The sequence below is a fragment of the Schistocerca nitens genome, chromosome 2 (assembly GCF_023898315.1).
Source record: "Schistocerca nitens isolate TAMUIC-IGC-003100 chromosome 2, iqSchNite1.1, whole genome shotgun sequence".
Taxonomy (NCBI): Eukaryota; Metazoa; Arthropoda; class Insecta; order Orthoptera; family Acrididae; genus Schistocerca; species Schistocerca nitens.
In genome coordinates this window covers 1,068,123,043-1,068,148,063 of record NC_064615.1, presented here as the reverse complement: position 1 = coordinate 1,068,148,063, position 25,021 = coordinate 1,068,123,043, and the positions used below count along the sequence as shown (strand labels likewise).

Below are 25,021 nucleotides of genomic sequence, written 5' to 3'. Positions count from 1 at the left end.
ATGTCATTCTGGGCATCGATTTCTTAAACAGACATAAAGCAGTCCTGGATTTCAACAACTCTTGTATTACATTACAAAGCGACGACAATATGATATCTTTAAATTTTGATCGGAGCCTATCTAGCGAGGAACAAGATATCAACCGTCTGCATTTTCTTTCTTCAAATAGAAATATCGTCTTTTACGCTACACAATTCAATTCTGCTACCCAGAACTGTGAGCACAACGATAACGACTCTGTGATTGACATCTTCGACACGATTCATAACAAAGTTCACTGGGTGGTTTTGGAAATCAGCCTTATACAAACACAATTAGTTTACCCAGATATGTATCGTCACCAGTATGTCATCTTCTGTGGGTCAAATTTTATTACTGTACAGTACAATATTACATTTGGAGTAATTTAACGGCTGTAGGCCTAAGAAATAAAATATTTGCAATTTGCTTCGTTTTGTTTGGACACTCACCATCGCTAACTGAACTGTATCATTATACATCGATTTTAATGCTCGTTTTCGTCGACTCTTTGACAGCATGTCCACGCGCGGTCGGAGTGTGTGGTGCTGTTCCCATTGCTACGAGGTCCGTGGCTCGCCGATCCTGGACACGAAAGTTGAGTTTTGACTCAATCTACCAGCAAGTCACGACTGTTCCCATTGTGTCCTTTGGATTTCGTTGTCGGCTGCTGGGACATTCCCGAGAGCAACAACGTGTGTTTTATAGCTGGCAAATGTTAGCCACTCTCCGGTGGAGTTTAACTGTACCTGGTTATTTTGAATTGAAGTGGACCAGTGGAATCTTCTGCCTTTGGAGTTTAACTGTACCTGGTTATTTTGAATTGAAGTGGACCAGTGGAATCTTCTGCCTTTGGCCGTTAACTGCTCAGTGTATAATTGGTTGTGGGCGCCAATGCCTTCTACGTTGTTTCATTGAACCCCTTGTTGTGTGCTGGTCGGGTGGAGCGGAAGTTATCTTGTCGGTGGGCCCGTTGACTGTCTGACGGTTGGGTTGTCGTCGGATCGAGAATGGTTGGGCCGACTGCCTGTCTCACCTAAGCGAGCGTTAATGTCTGAATTCCAGGCCAACCCTCCGAAACTTCTGAGCGCCGTTGGGTGTACTGCCTTTTCTTATTTGTTCTTGTTGTTTGTGTTTGTGTGGCTTCTAGCCGATTTTTAAATTAAGGTTGTTTTGCCCTTAAGGCGTAAGACTGCTTGGGCCTTCAGCCTAATTAAAGAACTGGTTTAAGATAAGGCCTTTTGGCCTTTTAAAAATTTATTTTGGTTTTAGACTTAATGTGGTGTCACCGCCAGAAACCACACTTGCTAGGTGGTAGCTTAAATCGGCCGCGGGCCATTAGTACATGTCGGACCCGCGTGTCGCCACTGTCAGGATCGCAGATAGAGCGCCACCACACGGCAGGTCTCGAGAGACTTACTAGCACTCGCCCCAGTTGTACGGACGACATTGCTAGCGACTACACGTACGAAGCCTTTCTCTCAATTGCCGAGAGACAGTTAGAATAGCCTTCAGCTAAGTCCATGGCTACGACCTAGCAAGGCGCCATTAACCATATCTGGAGAGAGTCTCACTTGTATTATCAAGAGAAATGTACCATAATTAATTAAAGTTAAGTATACGAGAAGCTCCGTTCTTTTCTTTGTAGCATTCATAAAGTATCCTGTTTCAGACTTAACGCAAGACGGCGTGAGTTGACGCGTGCCCTTTCGGCTACTTCTCAGTGTGGCGTAGCTAGCTTGTTACGCCACAACACTGAAGTGATGGTCCTTCAACCGATTTGTTTTTTAAATTAAATTTGTTTTGCTCTTATGATGTGAGATTGTTTGGGCCTTAGGCCTAATTGAAAGAAGTGATTTAAGATAAAGCCTTCTGCCTTTTAGATTTCTGATTTTGGTTTGAGTCTTAAGTTTTGGTTTTCAGCCGATTTTAAATTAAAGTGGTCTCGCCCTTAAGACATGAGATTGTATGGCGCATTCAGCTGGTAATTAAGTTCCAGATATTAATGCTGCGTTTTTTTTAATTTTCTTGGCTCTTGCAATGTTTCGCAAAACAAATAAATTTGTATGTTCGAGTGTAATTGACAGCCGCTTATTTTGGCCCCTTTCCCCAAATTAAACTACCTGTCCTGTCCTGCGGGTTTAGCAGCGCGTCTCAGTAGCTTTCGAAAACTTTATTTCTTCGGAGATGACCGACATTGCTAAAGAGCAAGATAAGGATCCGATCTGGAAAGATATCAAACGGCAATGGCGCGACAAAACCAAACCTGCTATCAGACTCTACTATCTCGTTCGGAAAAACATCGTTTTTAAACGATTAGCACCTGACAGCTCTACCTGGCTTGTCTGCATTCCCGAGCATCTAATTAATAAACTTATGACGTACATACATCTCAGTTACGCTCATTATGGAGCCCGCAAATGCTTTTTCATTCTTCGTCAAACGTCTTATTTCTTTAATGTGGAGAAACGCATTCGTCGTGTTCTTATGAAATGCAAATTATGCCAGAAGGCCAAGACAACAACATCTTCCTTTTATGCTCAGTTGTATCCGATCATTCCCGTGAAATTACCTCATCTAGCAGCCGTTGACTTGCACGGTCCTATTGTTACCAGCAGACAAGACCCCTCTTATCTTTTCGTAGCTGTAGAGCTCACGTCGAAATTTGTCTCAATCACACCTTGCGTAAAGCTACTGGCAAAACTGTGTCCGGCGCCTTTGTTAGGAATTTTGTAACAGAATTTGACCACGTTGGCAAGGTCATTTCAGACAACGGTCCGCAATTTAGGTCACGTTATTGGACTCTGCAGGAAAATCAAACCCATTTACATTTCCCGCTATCTTACTTCTTCAAATCCAGCTGAACGCATTATGAAAGAGATAGGTAAATTATGCAGGTTTTACTGCCACAAGAAACACAGAGATTGGGACAAATACATTTACACATTCCACGATGTCATCTACACTATTCCCAACGCTTCTACCTTACTTGCTCCATGTCTTGTACTGAAAAACAAACTGTCACCTAACAGAATCAGAGAACTTGTATCAATACCTAAGTCACGTTGCTTACACCATCAAATTGTGGATACAGCGTTACGAAACATCAAACGAGCTGCAGAAAAGAGGATTCAACGCCAGCAGCCTTCCGGAATCAAACGAACATTTCAGTTTGGTCAACAAGTACTCGTCAGATCTCACAGATTGTCTCATAAAGGAAAACGCTTGTTCAGCAAATTCTCTCTTTGCTATAACGGACCATAAAGAGTTCGTCGTATCTGTCATCCGAATGCTTTGGAAGTGGGAAATATGAGAACCAAACGTAGTATGAGTGTACACCATATTACGAATGTCAAAGAATTTCACGAATAGGACACACTCACACAGTCTTACAGACAACACACTTATGCAGTGAAGGAAGCAAGATGTCATTAGAACCGATGCTCGAACTTCAGTTGGGGAAGGATGGGCAAGAAAATTGTCGTGTCCCTCTCAAAGCACCGAGCGAGGTGGCGCAGTGGTTAGACACTGGACTCGCATTCCGGAGGACGACGGTTCAATCCCGCGTCCGGCCATCCTGATTTAGGTTTTCCGTGATTTCCCTAAATCGCTCCAGGCAAATGCCGGGATGGTTCCTTTGAAAGGGCACGGCCGACTCCCTTCCCTAATCCGATGAGACCGATGACCTCGCTGTTTGGTCTCCTTCCGCAACAGCCGGCCGCGGTGGTCTCGCGGTTCTAGGCGCGCAGTCCGGAACCGTGCGACTGCTACGGTCGCAGGTTCGAATCCTGCCTCGGGCATGGATGTGTGTGATGTCCTTAGGTTAGTTAGGTTTAAGTAGTTCTAAGTTCTAGGGGACTGATTACCACAGCAGTTGAGTCCCATAGTGCTCAGAGCCATTTGAACCATTTTCCTTCCGCAAAACAACCCAACCCTCTCAAAGCAACCATCCCGGTGTTTGCCTTAAGCAATTTAGGTGGGAAATGTAAATCTGAATGGCCAGAAAGGGATCTGAACTGGCATCGTCCCGAATAGATCGACGTAGGCGCGGAAAAAATTAGCCCTGACTAATAGCGCTGGCTTCACGGTCTCTAATAACCTCGATGTCGACGGGGCATTAACCATTAATCTTCCTTACTTCCTTCCAAGACTATAACCACAACTGCAATAGCCGATAGAGGACTCTGCACCACTAAAGTTAGTATGAAATGACATAATGCACAACGGATATGCAGTCGAAAGGAACTTTTTTAGTTATCGTTACTTTATTCAATTCTCTTTCGCCCGTGGAAACTAATACAATTTGATATGTAATAACTATAACACGGACAAGGGAAATTTAATGCTCTGGTTGTAGTTTTTGTATGGGACGACACGAATACTACAGCCTCTGGCGATCAGACTGTTCCTGAGACAGCGCCCACACTGAGTGCTGGTTTGCATGGTTCGCAGAGCACGTGCAGAGTGTCAGTGGCAGACGTGCAGCGCCGCCACAAATTATCAGTGATGAATATTCCCTGTATATCTAAAAGTCCGCTTCGATCAATTTACAGACATCCTTAGAGCCCAAGACACATGGACGGACGAACGTTGAAAGTTGCGTCTCCTTTTTGAACTACCTGCATGTGTGCATAGAGGAATAGGAGTACTGCTCATGCTTTGGTATATGCCCCCAAAGTAAATATAATTTACGTATAACGCAATCTTATTTTTTTCTCGTAATATGGAGGTAGCAAAGCTTATGCCAACACGCAGCGACAGGGGAATGTTTCTCTGTCGTTATATCGCTTGATCATTCACTACGGATATGACGCATTTCACCCTTCTGGTGCATCAATAGATTGTGTAAAAGTAGCCGGATATAGTACCCATCCGTCATAAAGCCATATAAAATGGTAAAAGGATGCATCAGTAACTGGATATCTAGTTACTGTTGCGTCCATTTTCCTTCTTATATGGCTTTATGACGGATGGGTTTCATAACCAACTACTTTTACACAATCCGGTGATGTCCTAAAAGGATGAAACGTGTCATTGATATTAAATAATTTCGCACCAAAGACTGTTTTTCATTTTGAAATATTATTGATGACTAAAGTCTCTGTTAATGTAACTGTTGTTTTTCTTAATATTGTGGAAAAACACTACGAACTTATGCACCAACCTAATATGTATGCACATTATAAGACAACAAATAACACACATAAGAAGGGAACAGAATATTTTGAAATATAATACCACAGAAAAAAACTGAAGATTAGATGGGTAGGTTGTTGTTGTTGCGGTCTTCAGTCCTGAGACTGGTTTGATGCAGCTCTCCATGCTACTCTATCCTGTGCAAGATTCTTCATCTCCCAGTACTTACTGCAACCTACATCCCTCTGAATCTGCTTTGTGTATTCATCTCTTGGTCTCCTTCTACGATTTTTACCCCCCACGCTGCCCTCCAATGCTAAATTTGTAATCCCCTGATGACTTAGAACATGTCCTACAAACCGGTCCCTTCTTCTTGTCAAGTCTCCCGAATTCTATTCAGTACCTCCTCATTAGTTATGTGATCTACCCATCTAATCTTCAGCATTCTACTGTAGCACCACATTTCGAAAGCTTCTATTCTCTTCTTGTCCAAACTATTTATCGTCCATGTTTCACATCCATACATGGCTACACTCCATACAAATACTTTCAGAAACGACTTCCTGACATTTAAATCTATACTCGATGTTAACAAATTTCTCTTGTTCAGAAACGCTTTCCTTGCCATTGCCATTCTACATTTTATATCCTCTCTACTTCGACCATCATCAGTTATTTTGCTCCCCAAATAGCAAAACTCCCTTACTACTTTAAGTGTCTCATTTCCTAATCTAATGGGTAGGTAGGGTGACTGATGATGAGGTACTGAATCGCACTGGGGACGTAATGGCGTTATGACACAGTTTGTAAGTAGGCTGTTTAGGTTTATTTATTGGTAACGCCACGTAGCGCTCTGTATGAAAATCACTGGCTGTGCTGTGTGCAGTCTGTGGCTGGTTTGCATTGTTGTCTGCCATTGTAGTGTTGGGCAGCTGTATGTTAACAGCGCGTAGCGTTGCGCAGTTGGAGGTGAGCCGCCAGCAGTGGTGGATGTGGGGAGAGAAATGGCGGAGTTTTGAAATTTGTAAGACTGGATGTCATGAACTGCTATATATATTATGATTTTTCAACACTATTAAGGTAAATACATTGTTTGTTCTCTATTAAAAACTTTCATTTGCTAACTATGCCTATTAGTAGTTAGTGCCTTCAGTAGTTTGAATCTTTTATTTAGGTGGCAGTAGTGGCGCTCGCTGTATTGCAGTAGTTCGAGTAACGAAGATTTTTGGTGAGGTAAGTGATTTGTGAAAGGTATAGGTTAATGTTAGTCAGGGCCATTCTTTTGTAGGGATTTTTGAAAGTCAGATTGCGTTGCGCTAAAAACATTATGTGTCAGTTTAAGCAGTCTTGTATAATATTTCAAAGGGGACGTTTCAAGTTCACTGGAAAAAGGGACAGGAGGTATGATGTAGTAGTCAGTTGGGCAATATAGTGACTGGGGGAGGGGGAAGGGAGGAGGGACCATTCTAGATGGTGCTCAAGGCTTGGCTAAAATAAACAAGTTCATGTGGGTATAGGTTGCAGTAGTTATGCAGAGATGAAAGTGCTTGCACAGGACAGACTAGCTTGGAGAGCTGTTCTGACCAGTCTTCAGACTGAAGAGCACACCAACAACAATCTCCAAAATAATGTTCCTCAGGAGGCCAGTGATATTCACGAAGAGTCGTGTAATCTAAATTTAAATGCTTTCTGTGTGTTGTGTAAGTTCTTATCGATCCACCAGCAAAGGCCAAGTACACGGAGATATGACGGAGACACAGATACTTGAGTAACTTCCTTGGATTACCGGATATCGAGTATGTTATTCTCGAAAGTCAGCAGATGTGTCGTCATCGAATGATTTCATTGAACCATTTGATTTCACAACCGTAACAAACGGTCTCGCTTCACCACCTTATCAAACTCTTTTTTAGAGTAATTATCTCGATCCAAACGTCAGTAAATAATAAAACAACGTTACAACGCGTTTCTTCATATTGCGTACGACAACCTCAAATTTATTAAATGACAATTCCCTTTTCCAGTGCGACCAGTCTTTTACTTCACACGATCAGCTGATTTCGACCATGGGCCATTTTCAAGTGCATATCATAAACTGTTTGCGTGTATAGAAGGTACATTACGTATTTAAATGAGAGACGCGCCTTCTATACATTCACACAGGATAACTGTAAAATGAGGCTTATTGGATAGCTAGATATCCAGTATCCGCTATCCAACCAAATAGCTATCCATTTCACATCTAGTCCGAACTACCTCACTAGAGCTTACAACTTTCCTAAACCCAAACTGTTGGTAATCTAAGAGCTACTCAGTTTTCTATTCTATATTATTCTTGTGAACAACCTGGATGCATGAGCTGTTAAGCTGATTGTACAATAATTCTCGTGTTTGTCTGCGCTTTCTGTCTTCCGAATTGTGTGGATGGCATTTTTCCGGAAGTTTGATGGTACGTCTCCAGTCTTACAAATTATACACACCATCTGCAATAGTTGTTTGGTTGCCACTTCCATCGATCACTTTAGAAATTCCAGTAGAATGTTACCTATTCATTCTCACTTATTTGATGGCAAGTTCTCCACTGCTGTTTCATACTCCGACTGTAATACTGGGTCCCACATATCTTTCAAATCTGCTCTCATTTCTTCTTCTACAATGTCAGCAGACAGTTCTTCCACCTACAATGTCTTCTTTTCACCTACTCGCTCTTTCCTTTGCGTTTACCAGTGGCAGTCGTCCGGCTTTCTTAATATTGACTCCTTTGTTTTTACTTTTACCGAAGTTTGTTTTGATTTTCCCATACTTTGCGACCGGCTTTCCAATACAATTTCTTTTTCTATTTCTTAAAATTTTTCCTACAATCGTTATGCTGCAGCTCCCCAGCATTTCCTATTTATTTCATTCGTAAGTGACTTATATACTGTTGGATCCCCGTCTTTTTCTGATCATTTTTGTATTCTGTCACCCAACTTTTCTTTGTAGTTGCTTTCCTTGTATCTGCATTTGTCTGCTCCACTTGTTTGATTGCCCTTTCAAGAGATATTCATTCCTATTCAGTTGAACAGCCTGTTGTTGAAATCATTACCGCAGTATCTACAGCCTCAGAGAGCATCAAAAGCACCTCATCGTGCTTCGGTATTATGTTTCTCTTCAGGGTGATTTTTCCAGACCATAGTCTTTAATGTCAGCCTACTTTTCTTTATTAATAAATAGCTGACTGAGTCTTTATCTCCTCCCAGGTTGTCTTTCAATCCAGTCTCTAATTTCGGAATCTCTGTATCACCATAATTAATCCGCCTGGCTTCATTCCATATCTCCAGGCCTTTTCCAAACACCCCTCCTTCTCTTACGATTTTTGAACTGTGTATTCGCAATCACTGTCAGAAATTTGTTGCAGAACTTAATAATCTTTCTCCTCTTTTAATGCTTCTACTCCTGTATCATTTTCTCAATTCCCCCTCCTATCAGTGTTCCACTGCCCCATCATCATTAGGTTGTCATCTCTCTTTATACAGGGTGTTACAAAAAGGTACGGCCAAACTTTCAGGAAACATTCCTCACACACAAATAAAGAAAAGATGTTATGTGGACATGTGTCCGGAAACGCTTAATTTCCATGTTAGAGCTCATTTTAGTTTCGTCAGTATGTACTGTACTTCCTCGATTCACCGCCATGATTTCATACTGTATACTCTACCTGTGCTGCTAGAACATGTGCCTTTACAAGTACGACACAACATGTGGTTCATGCACGATGGAGCTCCTGCACATATCAGTCGAAGTGTTCGTACGCTTCTCAACAACAGATTCGGTGACCGATGGATTGGTAGATGCGGACCAATTCCATGGCCTCCACGCTCTCCTGACCTCAACACTGTTGACTTTCATTTATGGAGGCATTTGAAAGCGCTTGTCTACGCAACCCCGGTACCAAATGTAGAGACTCTTCGTGCTCGTATTGTGTACGGCTGTGATACAATACGCCATTCTCCAGAGCTGCATCAGCGCATCAGGGATTCCATGCGACGGAGGGTGGATGCATGTATTCTCGCTAACGGAGGACATTTTGAACGTTTCCTGTAACAAAGTGTTTGAAGTCACGCTGGTACGTTCTGTTGCTGTGTGTTTCCATTCCATGATTAATGTGATTTGAAGAGAAGTAATAAAATGAGCTCTAACATGGAAAGTAAGCGTTTCCGGACACACGCCCACATAACATATTTTCTTTCTTTGTGTGTGAGGAATGTTTCCTGAAAGTTTGGCCGTACCTTTTTGTAACATCCTGTATACTGTGATATTCATTCAGTGCCCTCATGTACTCCCTCTCTCTCTATCTCTCTTTATTTGGTGCTAATGATATCGGCATGTATACCTCAGTTGTCATCGGCATTGGTTTGCTGTCGACTCACCGCCAGCATCGCACTAAATTTGTGACTTCCCGCTTGCCGCACTCAAAACGAGGTTAAAAGTGTTCAAGAACTAGTTTATAGGATCGAACAAATATTTCAAAAGTAACTAGTTACAGTTATCAGTATTTATACTGCACTATCGACCTGCCCCGGCTTCGTATGGATGGCACTAAGTAACTGCGGCTGGGCCGCTTCTTTATAATACGTGTGTTTGGTAACTCATGCGATTTTGTATAGTCGAGGTCATGGAGCCGTGGACTGTGGAACATCGTGTGTTTGCTTACGATAGGTTTGTGCGTAATAATGAGTCTATCGTTGCAGTTTAGCGTGAGTTTCGTGGCCATTTCAATCTCGCGAGACATGATAGCGCTCTCAATCGTAAAGCCACTTTACGATGGGCTAAATCATTTTGTTTACGAGGAACAGTGATGAACAGAAAACCGCCAGGGGCTCCTCGTTCAGTACGCACAGCAGAAAAGCTTGAAACAGTTCATTAAGCCATATTCCTTAGTCCTCGTCGATCTGCTAGGACACATTCTGCTGTGATGCGCCTCAGTACTCTTTCAGCAAGGCGTATTTTGCATACTGGTCTAGGATTTCATCCCTACAAGATAGTCGTGGTGCAACAATTGAACCCTAGAGATTGTGTACAGCGGATCAGTTTTGCTTGAGAAATGGAGGCCATACTTGAGCAAAATAACAACATTATTTCGTTTATGAGTGAAGAAGCTCATTTTCATTTGAACTGTCGTCATTGGGAGAGTGAAAATCAAAAACTAACACATAAGAAGCCATTACATAGTCCCAAGGTGACAGTTTGGTGCATTGTAACCGGTACAGGTATTATTGGTCCATATTTTTTCCAGGACGATAGCGGGAACACTGTTAACTGTAACCTCTGAACGTTACAGACAGGTGATCACTGAATTCTTCCTACCTGAACTAAGAAGAAAACGTGTTCCTATCCGGCGAGTTTGGCTTCAGCAGAACGGAGCCACAGCTCATACAGCAAGAATGTTAGTGGAAGCTGGAGAAGGTTATGGGTACGATACTCATTGAAACATTGTAACAAGACGACGCCACCAGTCGGCTGATAACCCGAGAAGAATTCATCAGTGGAATACGCCGAGAAAGACTGAAATCGCATATATGTTTTTTGTGAGTCTAGCAGAATGTAGCTGCATGTTAGCGTGGTGTAGCATCACTTTACGCAGTCTTCCTGGTCGTTGTTCTTCGATTGGGAACGTCTCAGTTGTTGAAAATAAATGTCAACAGTGGTGGTTATACCACAGAGAAATAATTTGTAGTACACCACGCAGCCGCTGTTTCACCAGCGGCATAACATTGTCGTTTGTGGGTGCGTGCTTATCTTTCTACGTGGAGCTGCTGTTTTGTTTCGGCTCAACGATTCCCTTCTTCTCCTTACGTTAGCATGAAGACGCCATTTCTCGTCAGCACTACATTGAGGATACGAACAGTCAGTGTAGCTCTCGAGCCAATTGATGATGAGCAAGGAGAGATGCACGTATACCCACCTGCTGATTTTTCTAATTTTGGATTAAATACCCAACACCCATACACCTGATTTTTGAACCTTCCCCATCGCATGCAAATGTAACACGATGGTGGAATGATCACAGTTCACCACATTTGTCAGTTCTAGAGTACACTGACATGGATGACTATGGATTAATGCGTTTAAAGGATCTTCATCAAGCCCCAAACGTCTTCATGAACGTGGAGAGCCACTAACGCCACAACGACCATTTTCTTGCCGTGCTCTGTCCAATGGCGTTATCCTCACACAAAGCGGCAATGTTTCTGGTTGCATCTGCTGCTGTCACCTCCCTATTGAACTCACACAGAAGAATTTGTCGGAAATGTTCCGATTTGACCACTTGGCACTCCATCTTCTCGCTTCATCAGCTACACACTCACTATCTCCAAATGAGTAAATGACAATATGTAAACTCAAATAGCAACAGCGAACTACAGATAAAAGTGACAATCGATAAATAAAACCATTGCAAACGGACTCCCGATATGCAAAAGAAATACGCTACGAACTTACGCAGCAACCGAGTAGTTCCTGAGATTAGCCTTCACATACGGACAGAAAGTCGTGGCAAAAAACTTTGATTTATAATACACAGTGTCCCAGGAGAAATGGTCAGTATTGAGGGATATGATGGGATCGATCATTCGAAGCAAAAACAGTGCAGTAAACGTGAACTCTAAAATGCATACCTTAAGAGCTCTGAACAATTCTTCATCTTTCATATTGCGAAGCAAATCTTTACTACTGCAAGCTATTGGCTTTCCACTTTTTGGGATAAGGTAGTATGGACCAAAACAAGAAAAACGTGTCTAGTAAACATGGGTTCTAAGCTGCACACCTTAACAGTCATGAGAACCTGTTCATGTTCGCTACTGTTACAGATATGTCATCTACTAAACAAGTGTTCATAGCTGTTAAGGTACGCATTTTGTAGCCTACGTTTACCAACAATTTTTTCCTGTTCTGGTCCATATTACCTCCTCCAAAAATTTGGAAGGCAAAGAGTTTGGAGTACAAGAGATTTATTTCACAAAATCTAAGACGAAGAAGTGCTCACAGCTTTTCAGGTATGCATTTTAGAATCCATGTTTAAGAGACATTTTTGTTTCGGATGATCGTTCCTGCCCTCAGTACCGATCAGTACTGCTGGGACAGCCTATATGTACAGTTAGGTATAGATACTGGCGAAGCTTCGCTGTTCTATGGAGTAGCAGAGGCTGTTAACCGCTTTTCCTGCCAGATACTGCCTTCTCTCTAGCTGACTAGATCGTAGTTCCCATCATTCCCAGGAGGTGTCATTCCAAAGGCCAATTAAATACGGAACAGATAACAATAACAATAACTGGCCATGCATTCCCAGCAGAGTTTTGCGATAATTAAGCCACTCCATCCTTGAACTTGTAAGGGGTCCGTAGGCCCTTACTATAAGTTTGCACTCGGCACAGGTCGACAGGGGAAACAATCGATAGTGTCGGGTTGCGAGAGCGAGTGTAGAGTTGAAGTGAGTTCCGGGTTGCTAGCCGAGCCGTGCGGAGGCCGGTTGCTATAATGCAAGGCTGTACCGACAAAGGGAGTGGCCATCGCCGCGGTTTAACCCCTTTGTGTTAGAATAATACGGGAAAGTGAAGAAGTTTAATTACGAGAGTGATCAGTAATATTTTTGTGACGATATTTATTTGGTTTCGCGTCTACCGCGCCGGCATGATTTGGATTGCAGTGTTGGATTGCAGTGATTGAATTTGCGTGTGACAATAATGAATAACGAAGAGGCCTGTGCTGAGATTAGCCATAATTAAACATGTATGACGAAGGCAGTGGCTGTCTCCTTGTTCTTGTGTTTTAGAGACGAATATAGGTTCTTGACTAATGAAGCTGTGTTGGCGTTCTTCTTGTCACCAGACATTTCATTATTACAGCATTTGAGAAGGACAAAATGGAATGTAACAACTCCGTAGCAGTCAAATCCGATTGCCAGCCCCATTAGGTACACGGTCACATCAATTAATTATTATTTGGGCTGCTATCAGATCCCGATCGAGCGGGATACCATAAAATCGGAGTGTTACAAACTGACTTCGTGGGCCGTCGCATAGAAATTCTTCCTGCCTATTACGTAGAGATGCTGTGGTAGTTTTTATGTCGCCTTGCAGAGCCGTAGCAGCGCCGTCGAATTCTGAAAGCGCAGTACGGATGTCTATGTTTTACGTAATGAAGCAGGAAGAAATTTTTGTTGTCCAAATAATTTTTACAGTGGATGCCATTATGGCGCGTTTATTTAAGAAACACCGCAAAGTTAACTTGTTCACACTGATTGTAAACTAACTATTAACGGTACGAGAGCATTGTCTACCCCATGACTAGAACGAAAGGCATCCTATCGACGACTGCCAACTATGATGTACAGTCTGTAACTTGAGTGTACGATCGGTATAGTACTTATAAAATAGTACATTTTCGTTTATGCCAAAGTTATTCATTTAGTTGTTAATATCAACGTTTCCTGGTATTGTAAAATTAATCCGCGCGACCGCTACGGTCGCAGGTTCGAATCCTGCCTCGGGCATGGATGTGTGTGATGTCCTTAGATTAGTTAGGTTTAGGTAGTTCTAAGTTCTATGGGACTGATGACCTCACAAGTTAAGTCCCATAGTACTCAGAACCATTTGAACCATTTTTTTGTAAAATTACTGGAAGACTGTATTTGTGACCTGAAGACTCTTCCTAATGTCTGAGTGGCAAATAGCAACCTTTGCTATCAAATATTTATTAATAACAGTTACTTGATTCGCGCCAGAAGAAACGTACTTCCCCTACACATCTCTTTCCTGACTTCACGAGCGATTTCTGCGTCGGCACCTCATCCCACTGGCTCTGGAAGCACCAGACAGCCAGATGGCTAGCCAGCGTGGGAACCTACCACTCACTCCTTGTTTCGTACATTTATTTATTTATTTATTGTTCCGTGGGACCAAATTAAGGAGAAGTCTCCATGGTTATGGAACAAGTCAATACATGAAATTATAACACGATATGAGAAACAGATAAAATGAAATATAAAAAACATATTCAGGTGACAAGTAAGTTTAAGTAAAGAAAATCAACAATGTAACACTGGAATTTCCTTAATTTTTTAGATCTTCCAGGAGCTCCTCGACAGAATAGAAGGAGTGAGCTGTGAGGAAACTTCAGTTTAGACTTAAAAGAGTTTGGGCTACTGCTAAGATTTTTGAGTTCTTGTGGTAGCTTATTGAAAATGGATGCAGCAGAATACTGCACTCCTTTTTGCACAAGAGTCAAGGAAGTGCATTCCACATGCAGATTGGATTTCTGCCTAGTATTAACTGAGTGAAAGCTGCTAACTCTTGGGAATAGGCTAATATTGTAAACAACAAACGACATTAAAGAAAATATATACTGTGAGGCCAATGTCAGAATTCCCAGACTATTGAATAGGGGTCGACAAGACATTCTCGAACTTACACCACATATAGCTCGAACAGCCCGTTTTTGAGCCAAAAATACCCTTTTTGAATCAGAAGAATTAGCCCAAAAAAATAATACCATACGACATAAGCGTATGAAAATATGCGAAGTAGAATACTTTTCGTGTTGAAGTGTCACTTATTTCAGATACTTTTCTACTGGTGAATAAAGCAGCATTTAGTTTCTGAACAAGATCCTGGACGTGGGCTTTCCACAACAGCTTGCTATCTATCCGAACGCCTAGGAACTTGAACTGTTCCGTCTCTCTTATAATAGCCAATTCTGTCTGATCAAAATATCGGTTCTTGTTGAATTGTGAGTTGGAAACTGTAAAAACTGAGTCTTACTGTGATTTAACATCAAATTATTTTCCACAAGCCACGAACTTATTTCATGAACTACATTATTTGATACTGTTTCAATATTACACACAAGATCCTTCACTACCAAGCTGGTGTCATCAGCAAACAGAAATATTTTTGAATCACCTGTAATACTAGAAGGCATATCATTTATATAAATAAGAAACAGCAGTGGCCCCAGCACCGACCCTTGGGGTGCAGTGCTCATACATTCACTTCACGTTTGTGAAACAGCAAAACTGGAAATAAAGTAAAATGCTCTCTTATCTGCAAATAAGGTGTAGCTTACGACTAGTTTTGGAATCACCCGCATATCTTCCTCCTTTCTCTCCCATCTTAATTGTCACGCGATTTGATTCCTGTCGCATACTGATACACATGATATTCTATTCAGCATTGGGTACGGATGTCCAGTTCAAGTACGAGCAACGGCGTCGACAGTATACGAACACCTTATCTGTAGATACGCGGTATAGCCATTCGAGTACCGACTGCGTTATCAGAAATGGGTTGCACTGACGCCTGATAACTCATCGGCCGCAGTTGCGCCGTGTTGCACAAATAGGAGGCAACCTTCCCGCGGCGTATATCCTGGCGGACGCCGCTGCACCTCGCCCAGTACGCGGCGTGCCGCCGAGCCTTCTAGACACGACTAGACTAGCGTGTACACGTCACGGACACGGCCATGGACAGGTACAGGGGACGCGTTGCCGTGGTGACGGGAGCCAGCCAGGGAGTGGGCGCCGCCGTGGCGCGACAGCTGCTGCGGCAGGGCCTCACCGTCGTGGGACTCGCCAGGAGGCCGGACAAGGTCAAGGTGAGTCCGAGCTCCGCCAGCGCACTGTCCTTGCCCCAGCGTCCGCTGTTGTTGTTGTTGTGGTCTTCAGTCCTGAGACTGGTTTGATGCAGCTCTCCATGCTACTCTATCCTGTGCAAGCTTCTTCATCTCCCAGTACCTACTGCAACCTACATCCTTCTGAATCTGCTTAGTGTATTGATCTCTTGGTCTCCCTCTACGATTTTTACCCTCCACGCTGCCCTCCAATGCTAAAGTTGTGATCCCTTGATGCCTCAAAACATGTCCTACCAACCGATCCCTTCTTTTAGTCAAGTTGTGCCACAAACTTCTCTTCTCCCCAATCCTATTCAATACCTCCTCATTAGTTATGTGATCTACCCATCTAATCTTCAGCATTCTTCTGTAGCACCACATTTCGAAAGCTTCTATTCTCTTCTTGTCCAAACTAGTTATCGTCCAAGTCTCACTTCCATACATGGCTACACTCCATACAAATACTTTCAGAAACGACTTCCTGACACCTAAATCTATACTCGATGTTAACAAATTTCTCTTCTTCAGAAACGATTTCCTTGCCATTGCCAGTCTACATTTTATATCCTCTCTACTTCGACCATCATCGGTTATTTTACTCCCTAAATAGCAAAACTCCTTTACTACTTTAAGTGTCTCATTTCCTAATCTAATTCCCTCAGCATCACCCGACTTAATTTGACTACATTCCATTATCCTCGTTTTGCTTTTGTTGATGTTCATCTTATATCCTCCTTTCAAGACATTGTCCATTCCGTTCAACTGCTCTTCCAAGTCCTTTGCTGTCTCTGACAGAATTACAATGTCATCGGCGAACCTCAAAGTTTTTACTTCTTCTCCATGAATTTTAATCCCTACTCCGAACTTTTCTTTTGTTTCCTTTACTGCTTGCTCAATATACAGATTGAATAACATCGGGGAGAGGCTACAACCCTGTCTCACTCCTTTCCCAACCACTGCTTCCCTTTCATGCCCCTCGACTCTTATAACTGCCATCTGGTTTCTGTACAAACTGTAAATAGCCTTTCGCTCCCTGTATTTTACCCCTGCCGCCTTCAGAATTTGAAAGAGAGTATTCCAGTTAACATTGTCAAAAGCTTTCTCTAAGTCTACAAATGCTAGAAACGTAGGTTTGCCTTTTCTTAATCTTTCTTCCAAGATAAGTCGTAAGGTCAGTATTGCCTCACGTGTTCCAACATTTCTACGGAATCCAAACTGATCTTCCCCGAGGTCGGCTTCTACCAGTTTTTCCATTCGTCTGTAAAGAATTCGCGTTAGTATTTTGCAGCTGTGACTTATTAAACTGATAGTTCGGTAATTTTCACATCTGTCAACACCTGCTTTCTTTGGGATTGGAATTATTATATTCTTCTTGAAGTCTGAGGGTATTTCACCTGTCTCATACATCGTGCTCACTAGATGGTAGAGTTTTGTCATGACTGGCTCTCCCGAGGCCATCAGTAGTTCTAGTGGAATGTTGTCTACTCCCGGGGCCTTGTTTCGACTCAGGTCTTTCAGTGCTCTGTCAAACTCTTCACGCAGTATCTTATCTCCCATTCCGTCTTCATCTACATCCTCCTCCATTTCCATAATATTGTCCTCGAGTACATCTCCCTTGTATAAACCCTCTATATACTCCTTCCACCTTTCTGCCTTCCCTTCTTTGCTTAGAACTGGGTTTCCATCTGAGCTCTTGATATTCATACAAGTGGTTCTCTTCTCTCCAAAGGTCTCTTTAATTTTCCTGTAGGCAGTATCTATCTTACCCCTAGTGAGACAAGCCTCTACATCCTTACATTTGTCCTCTAGCCATCCCTGCTTAGCCATTTTGCACTTCCTGTCGATTTCATTTTTGAGACGTTTGTATTCCTTTTTGCCTGCTTCATTTACTGCATTTTTATATTTTCTCCTTTCATCAATTAAATTCAATATTTCTTCTGTTACCCAAGGATTTCTATTAGCCCTCGTCTTTTTACCTACTTGATCGTCTGCTGCCTTCACCACTTCATCCCTCAGAGCTACCCATTCTTCTTCTACTGTATTTCTTTCCCCCATTCCTGTCAATTGTCCCCTTATGCTCTCCCTGAAACTCTCTACAACCTCTGGTTCTTTCAGTTTATCCAGGTCCCATCTCCTTAAATTCCCACCTTTTTGCAGTTTCTTCAGTTTCAATCTGCAGTTCATAACCAATAGATTGTGGTCAGAATCCACATCTGCCTCAGGAAATGTCTTACAATTTAAAACCTGGTTCCTAAATCTCTGTCTTACCATTATATAATCTATCTGAAACCTGTCAGTATCTCCTGGCTTCTTCCATGTATACAGCCTCCTTTCATGATTCTTGAACCAAGTGTTAGCTATGATTAAGTTATGCTCTGTGCAAAATTGTACAAGGCGGATTCCTCTTTCATTCCTTCCCCCCAATCCATATTCACCTACTATGTTTCCTTCTCTCCCTTTTCCTACTGACGACTTCCAGTCACCCATGACTATTAAATTTTCGTCTCCCTTCACTACCTGAATAATTTCTTTTATCTCGTCATACATTTCATCTATTTCTTCATCATCTGCAGAGCTAGTTGGCATATAAACTTGTACTACTGTAGTAGGCATGGGCTTTGTGTCTATCTTGGCCACAATAATGCGTTCACTATGCTGTTTGTAGTAGCTAACCCGCACTCCTATTTTTTTATTCATTATTAAACCTACTCCTGCATTACCCCTATTTGATTTTGTATTTATAACCCTGTAATCACCTGACCAAAAGTCTTGTTCCTCCTGCCACCGAACTTCACTAATTCCCACTATATCTAACTTTAACCTATCCATTTCCCTTTTCAAATTTTCTAACCTACCTGCCCGATTAAGTGATCTGACATTCCACGCTCCGATCCGTAGAACGCCAGTTTTCTTTCTCCTGATAACGACGTCCTCTTGTGTAGTCCCCGCCCGGAGATCCGAATGGGGGACTATTTTACCTCCGGAATATTTTACCCAAGAGGACGCCATCATCATTTAATCATACAGTAGAGCTGCATGTCCTCGGGAAAAATTACGGCTGTAGTTTCCCCTTGCTTTCAGCCGTTCAGCGTCCGCTAATGAATGCTATAATCAAATGGATCAAGTGAGTTTACAGGAGGCCGCTGTGCCCCGCGGAAGGAACCGACGATATTATAAGTTGAATTCTTTTATCTTGGCGGCTCGCGCATACCCGCCCAGACGCGGGAGACTGCTCCGTTGCCAGTTGCACACGACGCACGCGCCAAGAGAAGCAGCGCCATAGTACAGGGTGATTCAAAAAGAATACCACAACTTTAGGAATTTAAAACTCTGCAACGAGAAAAGGCAGAGCTAAGCACTATCTGTCGGCGAATTAAGGGAGCTATAAAGTTTCATTTAGTTGTACATTTGTTCGCTTGAGGCGCTGTTGACTAGGCGTCAGCGTCAGTTGATGCTAAGATGGCGACCGCTCAACAGAAAGCTTTTTGTGTTATTGAGTACGGCAGAAGTGAATCGACGACAGTTGTTCAGCGTGCATTTCGAACGAAGTATGGTGTTAAACCTCCTGATAGGTGGTGTATTAAACGTTGGTATAAACAGTTTACAGAGGATGGGTGTTTGTGCAAAGGGAAAAGTTCTGGACGGCCGAGAACGAGTGATGAAAATGTAGCATGCATCCAGCAAGCATTTGTTCGCAGCCCAGGAAAATCGACTTGCAGGGAGCTGCAAATTCCACAATCAACTGTATGGAGAGTCCTACGAAAAAGGTTAGTTATGAAACCTGAACGTCAACTACCCGAGGCGATGGATCGGCCGCCAGGCAGCCCGTGACAGAGCACTTCATCACTGGCCTCCAAGAAGCCCTGATCTTACCCCCTGCGATTTTTTCTTGTGGGGGTATGTTAAGGATATGGTGTTTCGGCCACCTCTCCCAGCCACCATTGATGATTTGAAACGAGAAATAACAGCAGCTATCCAAACTGTTACGCCTGATATGCTACAGAGAGTGTGGAACGAGTTGGAGTATCGGGTTGATATTGCTCGTGTGTCTGGAGGGGGCCATATTGAACACCTCTGAACTTGTTTTTGAGTGAAAAAAAAACCTTTTTAAATACTCTTTGTAATGATGTATAACAGAAGGTTATATTATGTTTCTTTCATTGAATACACATTTTTAAAGTTGTGGTATTCTTTTTGAATCACCCTGTATAGAATAGTTCGCAAACTTACGTTTAGGGGGGAGCGCGCAGTACGTGAAGTAAAGCCACCACGGCCGCATTACCCCTTTCGCTGCTACAAAGACGTGCTCCCTGCATTCCGCGCTGTGCGCGATTTTGTCACTGCACTGCTCGCCTGTGCAGGTACATGGTGTTCCGACTGCTTTGACACTCTAATCATTCGATTCCACTAAAACTATTTGGCCCAAAAATTAGATTTTTACACATCTTCTTGACTGATACCTTCCCCCCATAAATGACTTAATTTTGTTTCGATGTTCAACGCAGTTATTATGCAGCATTAAATATAGTTAACCACTGCACGAAATTTTGAAGAGTTTGCAGAGGTAAAAGTTCATAGAGTATACTTTCCGTATGGTCGATTTTAGTTGCCACAATGTTGAGAATGAAATGTGGACAAGATTGCGGTACTTCGTCGTACTCATGGGGCCCTACTCGATATTAGAGAGAAGTACCAGTGTCTTTGACTCTTCAGTGTAGATCTTTTTATGTTCGAGGAAATAGAAAACTTGTTATTTGGTCTTAAGTGTGCCAAAGTGCAGTCCCACGACTCTTCACACAGTATTCTTCTATCACACGTTACTGTATTTCGCTGTGTGGAATTCAAACGTGTTTATTTTGTAATGGAAGCCATCAAACCTACATTCAGGACAATGGAAATTAAGATGTCCTGTGGTGCCTCTCCCGCTCCCAGTCGGCCGGTTTGACATCCTAACCCCCATTTAAAAAACTCACAGTTAATATTGGATGGGATTATTTGTAATCAAGAGAATAAGAACTCCTCAGAAAATTTTCACTCTTTGTTCCCTATTAGCTAATCACTTTCTCTTTTGTGTGACATAAAATTAAATACAGGATCCATAAAACCATTAAAGGCAGGAGACAAGCAAGATGGTACACATTTCTCCAATCCTTAGGTCGCAGCATTTGTTTCTTTCTACTCTTGCTACAGCTTTACACGCCGTGATTTCCTTTCTGCGAAAGAATCTATTACCGCTCCAAAGTTCGTCAAACGTTTTGCTACAAGTAAAATCAAAATGTCGTTGTCTAATGTTAAAAAAGCTGTTATACGAATAGTACCCAAGATTGGCGTGCTTTCTCGATCTGATTAGCTCAATTTTGTCACTGTCTGATAGATAAAACGGAATAGGACTTTCTAATATTGTAGCATTGCAATACACGCAAAATAAGCGAGTCTGTTTTAGCACAAATGGTCATTTTTATCTACCTAATTTACATAAATAACACGACAAAATATAATTCATGAAGTACCAGTGTCGAATTCCTATTAGGCCTATTACAAACAAGAAGTTTTAAGTTAGGAAATAGTTTCACTTTTCATTCGGATGCTCCAGTTTTTCAAGCATGAGGTCGAAAGATAGTAGTAGTACGAAATTTTTACATAAATTTGGAATCATCGTACTCTTCCATATGGTTTGTGTGATGTCCCCGTTAACTCTCCTTTCTTGTACTGAGAAACAATCCTGCCATCACTAATTCTGTAACTGTTTCTACCATTCTCAAAACTAAATTCTCCAGTTAACTTCACTAACCCTGCCAGAATCACCGGTTTGTTTATCCCGCATTTATTCCCCGGTTAGGCGTTATTACGTATTCGTACAGCGTTTTCCGTGATATTCCGCGAATAGAATTTAAGTGACTGCTAATCGGGCACTGTACAACTGGCCCTTTGTAGTGTAGCAATCTGGCACAAATTTTCTGTCAAAATTTCATTTTCTTGGATCCACCGAGAAGATAGTATGTAATCTTTCTTACCTGTTATACCTGTTTATTTTCACTCTGGTAGTCTGAATCTATGGACTTCGCTAGTAATTATAACGCATATCATTCGCATACCCAGTCAACTACATAAACAAACAGCGATTGTTCACCCGTTCTGGTTTCTTCGGCTCAGCTCGTATAGCGACGTCCCCTTTTGGTTCAAATGGCTCTAAGCACTATGGGACTTAACAACTGAGACCATCAGCCCCCTAGACTTAGAACTACTTAAACCTAACTAACCTAAGGACATCATACACAGCCATGCCCAAGGCAGGATTCGAACCTGCAAGCGCAGCAGCAGCGCGGTTCCGGACTGAAGCGCCTAGAACCGCTCGGCCACAGTGGCCGGCGTCCCCTTTTGTCTGGGGGATGCGACGGGGATTCCCCTGTCAGAGATATCACGTACACTGTGCAAGCATTCAAAACTCAACTTATGATTGATTCAGAAATAAACTTAGAATGTGTTCAAAAATGTTCAAAAAACCAGCAGCGATGCGTTTCAAAATCATACGACTATCGATAGACCAACGTGCGCTGGATGCTAGGTACTTTGTGAAACTATGTTGTTTTCTTCAAGAATATGAATTTGGCGCCTCCCTGAAATTGCCGTCCGTGTCACTTACCCCGGTTTGCCCCCTCCCTAGATCTGGACCTGGATATAATGATAGCCTACAATAACCCACGGAAACTGTTTCACCATGAAGCACCGGACTGCTGTTAATGAAATTCTCGACATAAATTTGTTTTCGGACAGGTGTAGACACAGCAGCATCAAACCAGTCTTCGGACCGAAGACCACAACAACAACAGGTTCCACCTTAAGCCAGTACAACTTCTTTCTTGTTCTCCACATACACATGTTTCGCTGTATTCACATCGTCATCAGTGTATTTTTTATTTGTTCTCTATTTAACTCTTTGCGTACAACTGGTTTCACAGTGAAACCACCTTTAATTTAATGTCTCAAAAGCGGCTCAGTGGCTGCTCCGCGAAACCACCACAGCACTGGAGTGTGCTACCCTCTTTTGTCAACATAAACAACACGCTGCCGGCTCGGGCAATCCATTTGTGCAGTGTGTGCCGGAGTTGGCTGTTGCTGAGGATCATGTGGTGACATATTGTGTTTTCCGCTGTATTATCATCTGAGCCGGCGTAGTTATGCATTGTAGAATAGACTAATAATTTAGTTTGATCCACTTCTTGCGTAGTTGTTATGTAAACACAAAAAATATGCATGTTTTCGCTACGAAACCACTGTGACACATCGGTTAGTGGGGGCTGCTCTTTGTTGTAGGTGTACTGTTTTTGATCAAGGCTTCTAGAGGAAGATTCAACGCAAGTGAATTGAATACCGAAATGCTGATGCAAATACGTGATGACATACCAAGTGTGCTGAGTCTTGCATATCAGATAGTGAAAGTGACGACAACGAAATACAAATTTCTGAAGCACCAAACCGACTTCGTTTTGATGATGAAGCTGTACCATCTTCCGTAACTGAATGTGACCCTCCAAACGGAGAGCAAGATGTGCTGGAAACAGCTGATGCTGCTGTTGTATGGGAACAGTTTCCAATTTCCAAAGGGCCAAAACAGTTTTGTGGTGATACAGGCAAATAATATTGAAGAGGAAAAAGAAACACCAAAAGACATTTTTCTAACACTATTCCCTCCAGAGCAGTTACAAATGATAGCATATGAAACAAATCTATATGCAATGCAAATGGGTGGCTCAACAAATTTTGTGCATACAAAATTTGACGAAATACGTAAATTTCTTGCAATAAATGTACTAACGGGCATAAGGAAATCACCCAGTTATAATAATTTCTTGTCTTCTGATCCTGCAATGCGAGATACGTACATTTCTGTAACATTTTCACGCAACATAATTTCTTGGTTGCTAGGTAACATTGACCTAAGTGACAATGACAAGCAACCAAGGACCGGAGAAGGAGGCTATGACACATTATATAAGATACACCCCCTTCTAAGTTTCCTCTCCTCCACTTTTTACCAACAGAGAACCAGAGTGTGAATGAATCGATGATTACATTCAAAAGATGTTCCAGTTTGAAGCAATGTTGACCTCAGAAGCCAATAAAAAGAGGATATAAAGTATGGGTGTGAGCAAATGAAAATGGTGCTAGAGTTGTCGAAACCATGACTGAAAGTCTACATGGATTGGGTCACAAGATTTTTGTCAATAATTATTTTACTTCATTATCTCTCATGAAGCACCTCCTGCAACATCAAGTGTATGCATGTGGAACTGTTCGACAAAGACGAGCTGGGATGCCTACAGATTTCACCAGCGAAAAGACAATGGGTAGGGGATACTTCCAGTTCAGGTGTTCTGAGACAGGAATTGTTGCTATGTTGCGGAAGGATAGAAAAGGAATCTTGTTTCTCTCCAATTATCACAGCGTAGAGGACGTGTCAGCAGCCACAAGGAAAAATAAGGATGGTGTAGTCGCTGTAATTTCATGTCCACATTTAGTCAAGGATTACAACAACCATATGGGTTATGTGGACAATGCAGATACGTCCAAATCCGTGTATGAAACTGACAGAAAAAGTAAAAAGTGGTGGCATCGTATACTGTGGAACTATGTAGATGTAACTGTTGTTAACTCATACCTAATCTTCAACAACAGATGTCAAGAGAGAAGATCCATGTCACTCAAAGAGTTTCGCCTTGCAGTCATCGCGGGTCTGATAGGAGCTACAAAGTTGTCCCCCAGTGGAGGAAAGAGACTTTCAAAAAAATAAAACTCTTTCAAGCCCTATGTAGCACCAGAGAAACTCTTCGATAATGCAAAACACTTACCTGTGAGGAACACAACCTGTAGATGTGGACTTTGTAGCACAGCAGCTAAGGCCTCATCGCACACAATGGAGCTGTGAAATATGTGGCGAAGGTCTCTGCGTCAGTAATGTGAAAGCTGTTTCGCTATGTACCACAAAACATATTGAGAACCGTACGTCAGAACTTTTTGTACTGGACCAGTGGTTTCTCTATGTACCCATGTCTTATAAAACATGTGTAAACACTCGACTACTTTTCTCACTTTATATATTAGTTTTACATATCATTTGTAATGTAATTGTACAAAATATTTTTTTTTTCAAAACTCAGTTTGGTTCCTTGGACCACAAAGGATTAACAACAAATAATATCCCATTTTACTGCCTCAATATAGA

The 25,021-nt window shown here is 42.2% G+C and overlaps 1 protein-coding gene across 1 annotated transcript in view; it reads left to right on the top strand.

Moving 5' to 3' along the window:
• The first annotated feature begins 15,505 nt into the window (after positions 1-15,505).
• LOC126237460 (dehydrogenase/reductase SDR family member 11-like) overlaps positions 15,506-25,021 on the top strand; it is a 74,006-nt gene continuing 64,490 nt past the window's right edge. Inside the window, exon 1 of the mRNA XM_049947598.1 lies at positions 15,506-15,783. Coding sequence (XP_049803555.1) covers positions 15,652-15,783 — 132 coding nt within the window. The 5' untranslated portion in view covers positions 15,506-15,651. The remainder of the gene's footprint in view (positions 15,784-25,021) is intronic.